Source organism: Trachinotus anak, unplaced genomic scaffold (genome assembly GCF_046630095.1).
Source record: "Trachinotus anak isolate AG129_WGS33_773 ecotype Australia unplaced genomic scaffold, CSIRO_AGI_Tana_v1 ptg000042l, whole genome shotgun sequence".
NCBI classification, from domain to species: Eukaryota; Metazoa; Chordata; class Actinopteri; order Carangiformes; family Carangidae; genus Trachinotus; species Trachinotus anak.
This window is the reverse complement of record NW_027273893.1, coordinates 1,671,938-1,686,783: the sequence shown is the minus strand read 5'-3', so window position 1 is coordinate 1,686,783 and position 14,846 is coordinate 1,671,938. Positions and strand designations below refer to the sequence as shown.

Below are 14,846 nucleotides of genomic sequence, written 5' to 3'. Positions count from 1 at the left end.
TTGCTCCCCACTCCTTAGAACCTAGAACTGGTCCAGTGGCGCAGTAAGTGGTGTGATATCGGTGCTACACATATATTTTTTTGTTTTGTATTTTTTTCATGCTGGCGAGCCGCATATTATTGATTTTACGACGGAGGCTGTGGGCCAGTGGGACTTTGAACACGGGCCGCATTTGGCCCGCGGGCTGGACTTTGGACATGCCTGTGTTAGAGGTTTCTTCCTGTTAAAAGGGAGTTTTTCCTCCTCCCCTGTTGTCAAGTGTTTGCTCTTGGTGGGAACTGTTGGGTTTTTCTCTATAACAAAGTAAGGTCTCAGCCTTACCCTGTAAGGTGCGTGGAGATAATGTATATTATGTTTTGGCACTATACAAATAAAATTGAATTGAATTGAATTGAATTTAACTCCTGTCAGTTGTCTTGGTATTTTGGTGAACTGACAGCAGGTTTCTATCATTCATAAGCGACGTGGTCACAGACACAATGATAAAGTCTGACAATTTAAAGGTTTACTCTTCTCCTGTGTTTTATTTGAAGTGTTGACATCCATATAATAAGTTTTGTAGGGGAGTGATTCACACAGGCCTGCGCTGGATGATGGGTGATTCAAGATCTAGTTCAATAATACAATTTTAAATTAAAAACTGTAAAGTTAAATAATAAGGTTTTACATTATAAACTGTACAGTTCAATAATAATATTTTACTTTAGACACTGTACAGTTCAATAATAATCTTTTATATTATAAACTGTACAGTTTAATAATAAAATTTTACATTATAAATGCTACAGTTCAATAATATTTTACAATATAAACTGTAAAGTTCAATGATAATCTTAATAGTAATAATCTTTTACTTTAGACACTGTACAGTTCAATATAATACAGTTAAATCAGATTTATCACACTGAGCTCACATGGACCCAGCATGGAGAACATGTTTAACTCTCAAAACTAAGTGAGGCTAAACCTCCTTTCATTGTGTGAGATGCTAATACACAACGTTCCATTAGTGCCTTGACATGTCAGTATGAGCTAAGTTTCTGTGTGGTGTCTCTGCAGGTTTGTGGTTTTCATCCCAGCTTCAGGGCTTCAGTCCATTTTCTTTTACTGACCTCAGTTTTGTGTGATCAGTGTCTCAGCTTCAGAGACAAGGTTGTTGGTGTTGTAACAAACTCCATCAACACAATCAGCACTGGTGCAGACAAACGCAGTCAGAGCCTCCCTGCTTCTTCAGATCAGATTTTTTATTTCACACACACACACACACACACACACACACACACACACCTGCTGTAACTAGAGCGTCTCTCACTCTAAGGTCAAACTTCAGTTTCTACTGTCAACATTTAATTTGAGTTCAGGATGAAAAATATCAGGCCTGAAAACAAGGCTCTGGGGCCAAAAGGAAACGACGAAATGTGTAAACAACCTTTTATCATGTGCAATTACCGAGCAGCTGTAATAAATCACTGCGCTGCTCTGTGTGGCACATATATAAATGACTCTCTCTCTTTTTGGATGAATTAATTATTTACAATGCAGAGAATGAAATCCACAGGAAGAGCTGTGTGTGTGTGGAGGGGATAAACACTATTATCTGTGTGTGTGTGTGTTTGTGTGTGTGTGTGTGTGTGTGTTAGTTACCAAATATCATATGTCAGATACTGTCTGGACATGGCTGCAGGCTGTAAAACTTTGTGAGCAGGTTTAAGTGACATCTAAGTTCAAGGATCTGTTAGTTTAAAGTAGCCTGTGTCAGTGGTTCAGGTGTGATCCTCGCTCTACTCTCTCTCTCTCCCCTCCCCTTAGCCCAAGCAAATGAAATTGAATTGAATTGAAATAAAGGTTCTCACTCCTGTCCACAAGGTCAACAACAGACAAAACTATGTGTTTTCATCCAGTCACATTCTCTTTCTATACACAAACATGGCATTTAACAGGAAACGTCCTGATCCACAGTCTGAATGAATGCACACAAGTTAAATTGAACTTTTTAAAATAATATTCACAATATAAAATATAATTCACACCACAGTTTGTCTACACTAACCCTCTCACCAGTCATCAGAAAAGCTCTTCAGCAGTTTACACTAACATCAATCACAGAACCCAAACCCTTTCTTTTTCCTCCAGTCTGTTCAAGACTCAACAGGTGACCACATATTCTCTAATACTGACATCTAGTGGCTTTTACACAAACACCACATTAAATGAACACGGAGAGCAAGATGGATGGTAGAGAATGGAACTGGGCTGGACCAGATCTCAGACTGGAGGTCCAGGTTCAGGTATGAACAGTGTTATGTTGTTGTTGTTTCATCCTTTTCCTTCTCAGTTATGGTTAACGTATCTGACTTTTTGTTGTTTGATCTCCAGAATCAACCAGACGGTGTAAAAGGGCAAAGACAACAGACTGTATACTTTAAATTAAACCTCAATGCTTTGTTGAATGACTTGTATTAAAGGGACAAGTAAATAAAGCTAAGACAGCTGCAGCCAAAGGAGCTAAGACTCCGTTGTGGTCTGTTGTGTTGCTGTCAGTCACTGATTGCTGGCAGGTCTGCAGTCTTCTCTGATACTGACCTAGACCTCCACCCCACGCTGCACACAAGAAGAGACAAACAACTGACTGACTCCAGTGTGTGTGAGGCCAGTTAAGTAACCGCAGAGTGGAGGTCACACCTGTACATCATCAGCCCATTTACATGCAATTCACCTCACATCACACGTGAAAACCACACCCATTAGATACACAGATCAGTGTGTTGATCAGTGGACTTAGGTCTAAACTAGTTCAGGTTAATTTCCTCTGAAGTTGGTTTATGAGAAACAGACACTCTGATACCAAGAGTTTACTTCACTGATAAATCATTAAAGTGGTTCAGTGGAAGAATTCAGATTAACAATGGACTGGAGCATGTTTACCTGCAGTTAAAGCAGATTCAGAAGGAACCAGGTGAGACTCTAACCCACAATAACAGTATGTCTTCACATGGAAGTAACATCACAGTGATTCATATATCTACATGAACATCTACATATATCTACATTACCTGGTTAATCTTAACCAGGTAATAACACGACAAACTTTCAGAACTTGTCAAAACAGATAAAGTGGATGCAGACAGAAGGATCAGAACCTTCAGAGAAACAGACTGGTTCAGAGGTAGATGAAGGTGGAACATCATCATCACCTGTAGAGCTTCACACTATTAAAACATCACATCTCTCTGTCTTGCCTGTCTGGGAGTCCAAAACTGTATGTGGGTGTGGTCTGCTGCACACCTGTGTTCAGTCAGGTCATTTGCCCTCATTGTCTTGCATATCAAACTGTGCAAATTATCTCATCTTTGACTTTTTGCTCAGACAGAATCTGCAGAGATGGTGGAGGAGGAAACCAGAGCTGGACTACAGGTACAACAGGTTATTTATATGATGCTGTGAGCAGCATGTGAGAGGGTGAACATCAGCAGCACACTGCAGCCTTCTGGATTAAAAATAGACTCTGCAAACATCTTGGGAAAAACCCACTCACCAGTGCCCCATTGTGAAAGTCAGACAGCAGAACATGACAGGGTAGAGGATTGATACTGCCAGAGATGACAGGACCAAAAAAATGTCAGAAAAAAGGCCAGTGAGGGTTCACAGTCCTCTGCCTCGGAGGGAAGCTGTCACTGTGGATTCAGGTGAGGAGCGTCCTCACTGCAAAACCATGTGAGCGCTTGGCCCTGCTCACCCTGCTCTCATCAGTATGATGAGGTTTGTTCATGATGGTGGTAAAGCTAAATGTTGTCAACTGAATGACTGGAGGCTCAGGATACAATTTAAATGCAGCTGCATATGATTATTATCATTTCTAGGTTTTACCACCAGAGCTCTGAATAAGTAGTGAACAGTAGAATGAAGGTGTGTCCTCATCCTAACCTGAGACCTGACACAAGCAGCCAGGCAGGACCGTAGAGAGATGTTAATTTTCAGGTGAATAGAGCCCTACGTTGACTCATCCATAATTCAGACAGTCGACCTGAGTCCTGGTCCCTGAGCTGTGTTAGCAGTTCACCTCAGGACCTGTTCATGAGAGTGATGGTGTTTCTGCAGGAGACATGTCATAAATGGTGCAGGTTCTTTTAACGCCATACTGTGTGTGTGGTGTGTGTGTATTTGTGTGTGCAGAAGCATTTTCCATTTAGACGGTGGTGTGAAGAGCAGCTTGTAGCCTGAGGCGGTGGTGTGGATCTGAGGAGCAAGTGAGACTCTCACACCTGCTCTAAAAGCTTTCTGAAATAGATTTTCTCCCATCAAGGTAAGAACCTGACCTCAGGTGACTGCACAGTTGAGTTGGAGGTGGAGGTGTGTGAGCCAGTGTGTCAGGCTCTGCTCCTATTTGTGCTTCAGTCATATTCTCACTGTGAATTAGTTTGAACTCTGATGATGATGATGATGATGATGATGTTGATGTAAATAACCTGAATCTGAACAAAATGAACATGAAGATGTCTGTTAACCAGCTGTTTGTCTTCATCACACAGTTCGGCTGCTCTTTATCTGCTCCACACTATAGATTATGATGATGAAGATGAGAGGAAATTACCAATGCACACAAAGTAGAACAAAAAGTGAGTTTGTGTTTGTATCCCTTTAAACACAGTAACACAGTCATAATGACTGAGCAGTGACAGTGGTCTGTACATATGTGTGTGTTCACAACATTGCAGGTTTAACACTCAGGGTCAGAAACCTTGAGCTCATTTTGTCCCATGTGTCTGAACCATGTAGTACAGGTGACAGGTGTGAGTAAGTTCTGTCTCTGGTGGGACAGAACCAAACCAGAGACTGAGGTCTGCATTGAACCAGGATCTGAGGTCATCCAGGTAATTTCAAGTTGGTTTTCAGTTCTACATTGGTGGATGTCTTGTTATCAGGATAAATCACCATGGCAACTAATGTTGAACTCAGATCAAAACTACTGACCAATGAAATCACTGGAGAAACTAAGTCATCTCTACAGGATCCTGACAGTGCCAAAGAGTTCAAAATAAAGTGACAGATAAAGTTCAGTAGAATTTTTTTCACTTGTTGACGTCACTATGACTGAATTTACCTGCAGGTGTCACAGTTTCCTCTCAGATCATATTAATACTTTATTCATGTTTCTGATGATGTCATTCATTATTAAAACTGCACCTGTTTCACATGAACAAGCTTGTACCTGGACAGGGAAACCAGAATTAACTGAACCAGGTGATAACGAGCTTCATAGTCCAGGTAATCAGGACAATGCTGGGTTCAATTAAACCAGATATGTAAAGGTAACCTGGGTTTGTTGTACCTGCCTCATGGTCCAGACCTCTGAACCTTGGGTCCAACTGCTGCTGGTTGACACAGATGTCACTTCACATGATGCTGTGGTGATGTGATGATGTCATACTGTTGTGATGTGTCAACAGGCATTGAAGTCACTGTTTGAAGTAAAAGGCTGAACGCTGAGTGCAGGCTGTCAAATAAAATAGAAACCTTTATTAACTGCACCTGAATGCAACATTTGATCCTGGCTGATTGGAGGAGCTATAACTTAATAAAGATACACAGGTGTTTTTACTGTTTACATTGTATTAAGGGGAACAGAGGACTCATCAGGCTGTGATGACTTCACATGTTTTAACACTCATCATTTAAATCAGCAGCTGCTGCTCCTTCCATGATGTGACATGGTTGAATGAACATGACAAAGCTTCATGTTCAACACTGTGCGATGAAGTTACAGTTTCACTGATGAGCCAGAGCATGATGACGCTGCTCGTCTTGTAACAACGCCAAAGCGATTTCTGGGACACATTATGGTCAGACCACTAGGCTGCTCCTGGTCAGCAGGGGCCTGAGATGCACCATGGTGCTCATGATGCTCTGGCTCATCAGTGTTGGTTCATGTAGGAAGCAGCTGTGAAGCAGTGAGACATGAACAGTATCAACATTTCCTCCATCACACACATATCTGCTGCTGCTGAGCGAAAGCTGTTGTACAATGTGATCTCAGTCTGACGGGGGTTGTCTAACCCACCACCACCGTGTCCTCATCTGGAAACTCGTAGTAGGGGACCTCCAGGTTGAGGGGGGCAGGACCCTTCCTGATGCGGCCCGAGGCATCATAGTGCGAGCCGTGGCAGGGGCAGTAGTATCCTCCATAGTCTCCGGCGTTGGCGATGGGCACGCAGCCCAGATGTGTGCACACCCCCAGGACGATGACCCAGCTGGGGTTGATGACCCGGTCCTTGTCATGCTGAGGGTCTCGCAGCTCTCCGATGTTCACGGCAGCTTCTGTGCTGATCTCCTTCTCTGTGCGGTGGCGGACAAACAGCGGCTTGCCTCTCCACTTGAAGGTCATGTTCTTGCCTTCTGGGATGTCACTCAGCTTGATTTCGATCTTGGACAGGGCCAGGACATCAGCCGAGGCGCTCATGGACGAAACAAACTGAGTGACCACCGTCTTGGCGGCGTAGACGCCCACCACGGTTGTGGCCCCGGTGACCAGGTAGGAGAAGGCTCTTCTGCCCTCGCTGCTGTCCTGGGACGACTTGCTGGGGTCGAGCACCTCTGAACGCCTATAGTCAGAGAAGTCTGGTATCCTGATGTCTGTGTGGGCAAACCTGACTCCTGCACAGCCTGCAGACCAGAGGAAGGAGAGCATCAGTTAGTGCTGACTAACGGCTAACACACACCCAGGCTAACACGCACAGAGGCTAACACACACATGAGCCGACTGCTCTGTGGCTGAGTCAGTTTACCGTCCTGGTCATAAATCTGGAAACAGCACAATGACATTAGCTGACACAACAGAGAACTGTACATCCCACAAAACTAATTTACTCTGGTTATACTGGTTTGAAAAAGGAGGATTCTGACCCTTTTTAGTGACCTATATTATTAAATATTATACCCATGAATCAGTATTAGAAAGTATCGATTGTTCTAATGACTGCTTGTTTTTTAATCATAGTTTTTACTTATTTATTTAATCTCCCCCACATTTTTGAATGGGTTTTGTTTCACAATCCTCTCCAGGGTGCGGTTATCCCTGTTGCTTGTACACGTTTTTCTACCATGTTTTCCTTCCCTTCGCCTCTCTATTAATGTGCTTGGACACAGAGCCCTGTGAACAGCCAGCCTCTTTAGCAATGACCTTTTGTGTCTTGCCCTCCTTGTGCAAGGTGTCAATGGTTGTCTTTTGGACAACTGTCAAGTCAGCCGTCTTCCCCATGATTGTGTAGCTACAGAACTAGACTGAGAGACCATTTAAAGGCCTTTGCGGGTGTTTTGAGTTAATTAGCTGATTAGAGTGTGGCACCAGGTGTCTTCAATATTGAACCTTTTCACAATATTCTAATTTTCTGAGATACTGAATTTGTGGTTTTCATTAGTTGTCAGTTATAATTATCAAAATTAAAAGAAATAAACACTTGAAATATATCAGTCTGTGTGGAATGAATGTATGCATTATACAAGTTTCACTTTTTGAATGGAATTACTGAAATAAATCAACTTTTTCATGATATTCTAATTATATGACCAGCACCAGTAGATTAACATCGGACACAGAGTAATATCTGACACAGACTAATATTTGACACAGATCAATATCTGATACAGATTGTGTCCAGATCGCTTCAGACTGGTCTGATTAAATACTCTGATAGCCTCACTCTCACAGTATAAGTTCTGACGAGCTGGTTTGTTCTGTCCACGGTGGTGTTTTCCTCCAGCACGGTTTCTAACTGGTCACAGGACGACACCGGGACGCCAGCTGATGGGTGGCTGGACGCAGTCTGTCCTCGGGCTAACATTAAGCTGACCTGAGGAGTAGGTCGCTTCTTAGCCACCCAGGCTAACAACTGGGCCAGCTCAGTACCTAAAGAGTTCTGGACCGGGCCCAGATCCTAGACGCCGGGCTTAGTTGCACATATTCCACCTCTGAGGTGACTTAGCCGGCTAAGCTAAATCTAACGCTAGCAGCCGGCGACACACTCACCGTTGATGCTAACCGTCACCGCAGGCCCCGTCTTTGGGCTTTGACCGCTCAGCGACTCGCGGCACAGGAACTGTTTCTTCGGGTTCAATAGGATCTTCTCTCCCTTCATGACGACCCCAGGTACCAGGGCCTTCAGGGGCCCAGCGACTGCGAAGGCAGTGGCCTGCATGTAGGGGGAAAAAGCCCCCGACCGTGCAGCTAAGGACATCATGTCTGTTACGATGACCTTGTATGCCTGGACACAACACGCAACGACGTGACGTACCGAGTGCGTCATTACGTAGCATGATAGCATGTGACGCGTGACGCATTTTCCGCCATGAAATCATTAAAAAAAATTATATTATATTATATTATATGTGGGAATAAAATGTTGTCACAGTCTGTTATTCTTTGTTTGTTTTTTGTTTAGTACATCGATGCTGATGTCTGTAATTCAGAAGGAAAAACAGAGTTTTCTTATTTTTAAATTTATTAACAGATGCCCTTTATTTTAAAGTGTCAACAAAATATTCAGCTCTATGAGGCCTTAAAGACTCAGTACATGTGAACTGTTTGGTCTTTGACCTGCTGAACCTTTTGGGTTTATTTTTTCTTATTATCGTTTTCTCTTTTATTTACCATATAACCCATGACATATGTTCAGACATATTGTTTGTTACTGTACAGTTTTCCTAATAGGTTAAAAAAAAGCAAGAAAGAGAGAGAGAGGTTGATTTCTTATGGAATTAGATCCTCGGTCATATTTTTTATTGCTCAGTTTCTAAAACACTGTTTACCGTCCTGGTCATTAATCTGCAGACATCACAACGACATTAGTTGACACAACAGAGAACTGTACATCCCACAAAACTAATTTTCTCTGGTTATACAGGCTTTTTAGTGACCTACATTATTATTTATTAAGCCACATGGAGAAGATTGGGGAGGAGCTGGGCCCGGTGATGAAGCAGGACCTGCAGTACCTCCACCAGAAGCTCCCGGGGATGCTAATCACTCTGTCCTCCATCGCCCACAGGTGCAGTGGAGGTCTGCTGTGTATTCTGAAAAAGGACCAGTACTGATAATCATCTGCAACCAAAAACTAAACTGCATAACCATGAAAAGAGAATCCTGCAACATCTTTGACAAGATACCCTTCAAATGAATCTGTTGGAAACTTATCTCTGTCCTTCATATACGCTCAGACTCAGAAACCTTGCACAGGGGGTCGTTTTTTTTTTTTTATTATTATAATTTTTTTTGTTGAGCAGTGGATAATCTTTCAAAGGGAACACCTCTTATCTTGGAGTCTGAGTTGATACTGTGAAGAAAAAGAAAAGTCTCAGAGGAAAACAGTGTTTAATTTTGCATGGACAGATTTTTTTTTATGTTTACTTTTTATAAGATATTAGGCTGCAGCTTTATGTTTCTTTTATTTCAAAGTAGGCTACATTTTATTTTATTCCTTCTTCACAAATATTGGGAGGACTCAAATAGGCCTGCATATAGTTAATTTATTTAAAAGTAAGCTTACACATGCTTGTGGATTTTTTTCTCCTATTCATAAGAGTTTAGTGTTTTCCTTTGTTATGACATCACCCAATAAAAAATACTAATAAAATGTCAACAGTTTTCTTTATTGTCGTTCTATAATTTCATAAATGCAACATAATCTATAATTTGTGTATGTATAATGCTGCCTTACAATGTATGTAGAATAAAGAGAGCTTCATTTGTTCTGCAGCACTGATCTAATCTGGAGCCTCTGTGTTGGTGGACAAACAACTGCAGAAGTTCATGTCCAGGTCCACCTCCCATTATCTCTGCTGGGGGAACAGGGCATTGTTAACCTGGTTAACCTGTTAACCTTCTGTGAGCAAAATAGTCCTCTACAGTACAGATACTCTTTCCAGACCAAACATGTGGTCCTCAAGACTGAGGTGAAATCCGCATTTAAACAAAAATGAGTGAGGAGAGAGAGAGAGACAATACTCCTGAGTCCTGATCCTCCTAATAATCCTCCAAGCATTCATTGTGTTCTGAGGGTATCTGGATCCAGAGGAACAGCCTCCAAGCTAGGCCATGTGGACTGGGGAAATCCTAAACCATTCCCAGACACCAGCAGGGCCAACCCTTCCTCTCTGAGCCAGAGCTTGTCTCTTTGAAAGAACGGAGTGTCTAATGAAATTAGATGAGAGTCAGTCCCACCAGAGATGGTTAGACCGTCTGTACCAGGTCCAGTTGGGTCAGTGGACGGATTAAACACATTTATGTCTGTGCACATGTGTGTGGAGAATATAAACAACAACCCCCCCCCACCCGACTGATCCTGCTGAGGTCTAATCCTGTGGAAAGGAAATCCTACAGCCTTTCACAAGATGTGCTGAGATCACAGGATCAGGTTCATCAGGATCAAGATCATCAGGATCTTCAGGGCAGAACAGGATCAGACTGAAGGGCTGAAAGCTTCACCTCCAACCCCGCAGCTGCATCCGCCTGTCAGCACCCGCCGCCCATCTACATCCACCCATCTACCTCCGTCACCCGTCAGCCTGCTACTGTAGGATTGTGGGACAGCTGGACTCCACAGACACAGAGATTACAACACACAACTGTCAGCTCCTTAACTCCTCATAAAACGATTACATCCATATAGAACACATATACACACACACACTCACATACACACACACACACACACACACACACACACACACACACACACACACACACACCCTCCCTGAGGACTTCCATTCATCTACACATAATGAGAATCATATTCATCCTGGAGCTTTTCTAGGTCAGAGCCACAAAGCATCATCTTCAGTCTGAGTTACACAACCTCTGATTTAAATAGAAACATCTTCACTTTCTCTGGACAGGAAGTTAAATTATATATAAATCACCTATTTAACTATTTATTTTGAACCTTTTTTGCTATTTTGATATTTCATCACATCCAAAATAAATATTCACTTATGTCACCTCAATTCAATTCAATTCAATTCAATTCAGTTCAATTCAATTCAATTCAATTCAGTTTTATTTATATAGCACCAAATCATAACCTACATTATCTCAAGGCTCTTTACGGGGTCAGGTCAGACCTGACTTGAGGATCATTAGGTTAATCAGGATAAGGATCATCAGGATCATCAGGATCAGGATCATCAGGATCATCAGGATCACAGGATCAGGTTCATCAGGATCTTCAGGGCAGAACAGGATCAGTATCATGATAATCAGGATCATCAGGGTCATCAGGATCAGGACCGTCAGGATGAGGCTCACCAAGATCAGGATCATGGAGATCATCAGGATCATGATGATCAGGTTAATGAGGATCAGGAAAACTGGGATCGTGAGGATCGTGAGGACCCGATGGTCCTTATGATCCTGATCCTAATGATCCTGATCCTGATGAACCTAATGATCTGATGATCCTGATAACCCTGATGATCCTGGTGATCCTGGTCCAGATGATCCTGATCTTGATAACCTTGATGACCCTGATGATCTGATGATCCTGATGACCCTGATGATCCTGATGATCCTGGTGATCCTGGTGATCCTGGTCCAGATGATCCTGATCTTGATAACCTTGATGACCCTGATGATCCTGATTAACCTGATGATCCTGATCCTGATGATCCTGATGATCCTGATCCTGATTAACCTGATGATCCTGATTAACCTAATGACCCTGATGATCCTGATCCTGAGGACTGAGAGGAATGTGAGGACCTGAGGACTGGGAGGACTGGAGGGAATGAGAGGACTGAAAAGCACTGGGAGGATTGGGAGGACCTCAGAGGACTGGAAGGACTGGGAGGACTGTGAGGACCTGAGAGGACTGGGAGGACCTCAGAGGACTGAGAGGAGCTCAGTCTTCTTCTGCTATGAACTGATTTCACATCTGTCGTTTAATTGGTGAGGGTGTGGACTGATGTGAGACACCTGTCTCGGGGACAGCTGCTGACTCTGTCTGCTGGACTCAGTCTCTGTCCAGCTGAAACAAACAGATCTGAGGCTGCAGCAGTAAACTTTGGTGGAGGTGATGGGGTCTGAAGTGGACAGGGTTCCACCACAGGATGTGAATGTTGTGTTGATGCTGTGTTTCAGGATCATGGTCCTCTTGGATCAGAGGAAATCCTGAAGCACTTAGCCACAGTTTTTCTGTAGCTGTAGGAATCAGTTGCTGCTTAAAGCTGAACATCTTTTACATGTGAGTAAAACCCAGAAATATCAATAGGAACAACAAACACAGCTCTACTGATTTTTAATTAGTGTCAAAGAGGAAAGCAGATGATGTAGCAAAGGGCCTCTGTCAGACTTGAACCCCGACTGCTGTGGTTAAATAGAATCTTTTGAGACCCTGTGCTCTACCAGGTGAGTCATCGGTGCACCTCACTGTGTGGTTAATTTGATGTATAAAGGTAAACATGTGTTTCCTCTCAGCACACAGAGCTCATCAGTCAACTGCTCATTGATGAACTTCTCCCATCCTCTTCAGACTTTAACTGGTTTGGTTTTATTTGACGTTAGATTATTCTGTTCCATATTGATTCAATACGAGCCTGTATTATATGGGACGGGTGGCAACCCTCAAAGGAAACCTACAGGTAGCCTACAGTTGGGGTTGTGTTCTGGGTTCTGGTGTTGGATAGTATGTAGGTAAACTTCCCAGATACGTATTTGAGCTATGAAGAAATTTAAGCACAGGCTTTTATATTTTATCTTTCATATTTGGGACAGGCCTATAATTCCTTTCACATAAAACTTGTGCACAGCAAAGATGGGAAATACCATCAAACTGATTACTTAAACCAGTATGAATATTACTCATAAAATAATTACCAGGCTATCAAATGAAACATTATGAATCATTCACTTGATCTAGCTCTGAGAGACTTGCTGCCTATTGGAGATGTCATCAGGAGGCACAGCATCAACATCCACAGATATGGTAATGACACACAAGCTTTATATTGATGCCCTTTTTAACTGTGTCTTGGATTTCAAGTTGTGGATGAGAATTTTCTCCAGCTCAATCGGGACAGAATACAGGTCTTAGACATTGAAGCTCAGAGAGAGAAATACTGGCACTAAACCTGAGTAATCCAGTGAAAGTTATCCTTGACTCAGATTTCAGTTTTGAGCCCCACATTAGAGTCTGTGTTTTACCATTTGAAGTATCATCACGTAAAAGATCAATAAAATTTGCAGCTACTTCAGCAGTGAGGTAGAATATCCTGACAGTTTGTTCTACAGTTTGAACCTGGGGGATAAACAGACTGTAGAACCTGCAGAAAAAAACAGACTGTGGAACCTAGATAATAAACAGACTGTAGAACCTGGAGAATAAATAGAATGTAGAACCTGTAGAATAAACTGTTATAAACAGTCTGTAGAACCTGGAGAATAAACTGACTGTATAACCTGTAGAATAAACAGACCGTAGGGACTGGAGAATAAACAGACTGTAGAACCTGGGTAATAAACAGACTGTAAAACCTGGAGAATAAACAGACTGCAGAACTGGCAGAATAAACAGTCTGTAGAACCTGCAGAATAACTGACTGTAGACCGTAGAACCTGGAGAAAAAACAGTCTGTAGAACCTGGAGAATAAACAGACTGTAGAACCTGGAGAATAAACAGACTGTAGAACCTGTAGAATAAACAGACTGTAGAACCTGGAGAATAAACAGTCTGTAGAACCAGTAGAACAAACAGACTGTAGAACCTGGAGAATGGACAGACTGTAGAACCTGGAGAATAAACAGACCGTAGAACTTGTAAAATAAACAGATTGTAGAACCTGGAGAATAAACAGACCGTAGAACCTTTCTCTGAGAAGCTGCCAGTCTGCAGTGACACATGTGCAGCTTTAACTCAGGGTCCCTCAGCTGCTGCTTCAGAAGAGCGTTTCCTTCAGCAGCTCACTGAATTTTTCATCCTGCATGGACTCCACCTGATGACTCAGGTCTTTAGCGTCACTCATGGTGGCATCCAGTTGTTTCTTTGGCTGGGCAGCCATATTTGTTCTCTTGTTTAGTTTGTGCATTCCTGTTGGGGCTTCTGTCCATGGTGGCAGTGAAACTACTGACTAAACAAACAGGTGTTCAAAGTTCAATGTGCATCATAGAATGTGATGTCACAGTGTGGTGTCAAGTCCTTCGGATCAAAGCCACTTTATTGGAACTCTGAAAAACACTGTTGCCATAGCAACAAAATATAATTTACTAAAACAACACCAAGACCAATATATGTGTATCTATTAATTATATATTTACAGTATATTATGTGTGTTTGTGTGTGTATGTGTGTGTGTGTGTGTGTGTGTCTCAGGCTCAGGGTACTGTTAATGTTGAGATGTCATTAGTTCATTGAAATGTTGCTGATTTCATTGATGTGTAGGAGGAAGTGTGTGGCTCCACCTGTCACCTGTCGTAAACTGACCATGTGTCAGACTGCAGCTTTATTTATTCTTAAGTTAAACCGAAGTTGTACCTTAAAGAAAAACATTGTGTCTTCAGGCATTTTGTATGAACCAAATTAAAGGAGAAGAGTTTGCTCCTGTACAAATGTTTTTGTATCTGTTCAGACCTGATGGAACCAAACTCACACTCCCTGCACCCAGCTGCTCTGCAACAAATACTGACCTCCTCCTTTAATCCTGTGCGGTGTTTCTATGAAGATGCTTTTGTTCCAGGAAGCTCCACCTGACCAGTTTGATTTATGGGAATTTTCCTATAACAGCTTTCCTTTCTTTAATCCTTAGCAGAGGATCTGGACTGAAATGTCTGGAGAGGAGCTGTTTTCTCTCTGCTGGTAATGGC

General features: G+C 42.4%; 1 protein-coding gene and 1 long non-coding RNA gene across 6 annotated transcripts; one reads left to right on the top strand and one right to left on the bottom strand.

Moving 5' to 3' along the window:
• The first annotated feature begins 2,127 nt into the window (after window positions 1-2,127).
• On the top strand, window positions 2,128-9,632 carry LOC139615101 (uncharacterized). Of its 5 annotated transcripts, XR_011687225.1 has the most exons (6): window positions 2,128-2,956; window positions 3,367-3,414; window positions 4,174-4,303; window positions 4,530-4,616; window positions 4,777-4,871; window positions 9,042-9,632. It is a non-coding gene; the product is annotated as an uncharacterized lncRNA (long non-coding RNA). The 5 variants fall into 5 exon arrangements; XR_011687226.1 differs by lacking the exon at window positions 4,777-4,871 and having other exon boundaries at window positions 3,371-3,414; window positions 8,898-9,632; XR_011687227.1 differs by lacking the exon at window positions 4,777-4,871.
• Window positions 5,489-8,315, bottom strand: uqcrfs1 (ubiquinol-cytochrome c reductase, Rieske iron-sulfur polypeptide 1). The gene is made up of 2 exons (XM_071472927.1): window positions 8,024-8,315; window positions 5,489-6,660 (listed from the first exon to the last, which is right to left on the bottom strand). Exons 1-2 carry the CDS (start codon window positions 8,298-8,300, stop codon window positions 6,050-6,052), a joined length of 888 nt encoding a protein of 295 aa, XP_071329028.1. The 5' UTR covers window positions 8,301-8,315; the 3' UTR covers window positions 5,489-6,049.
• Window positions 9,633-14,846: the final 5,214 nt, after the last annotated feature.

Bases quoted from the DNA above. Each gene is read 5' to 3' on its own strand.
- uqcrfs1 (XM_071472927.1), bottom strand. From the start codon at position 8,300: ATGACGCACTCGGTACGTCACGTCGTTGCGTGTTGTGTCCAGGCATAC. The intron at 6,661-8,023 runs GTGAGTGTGTCG...TCTGGTCTGCAG, and splicing joins GGTGACGGTTAGCATCAACG to GCTGTGCAGGAGTCAGGTTT.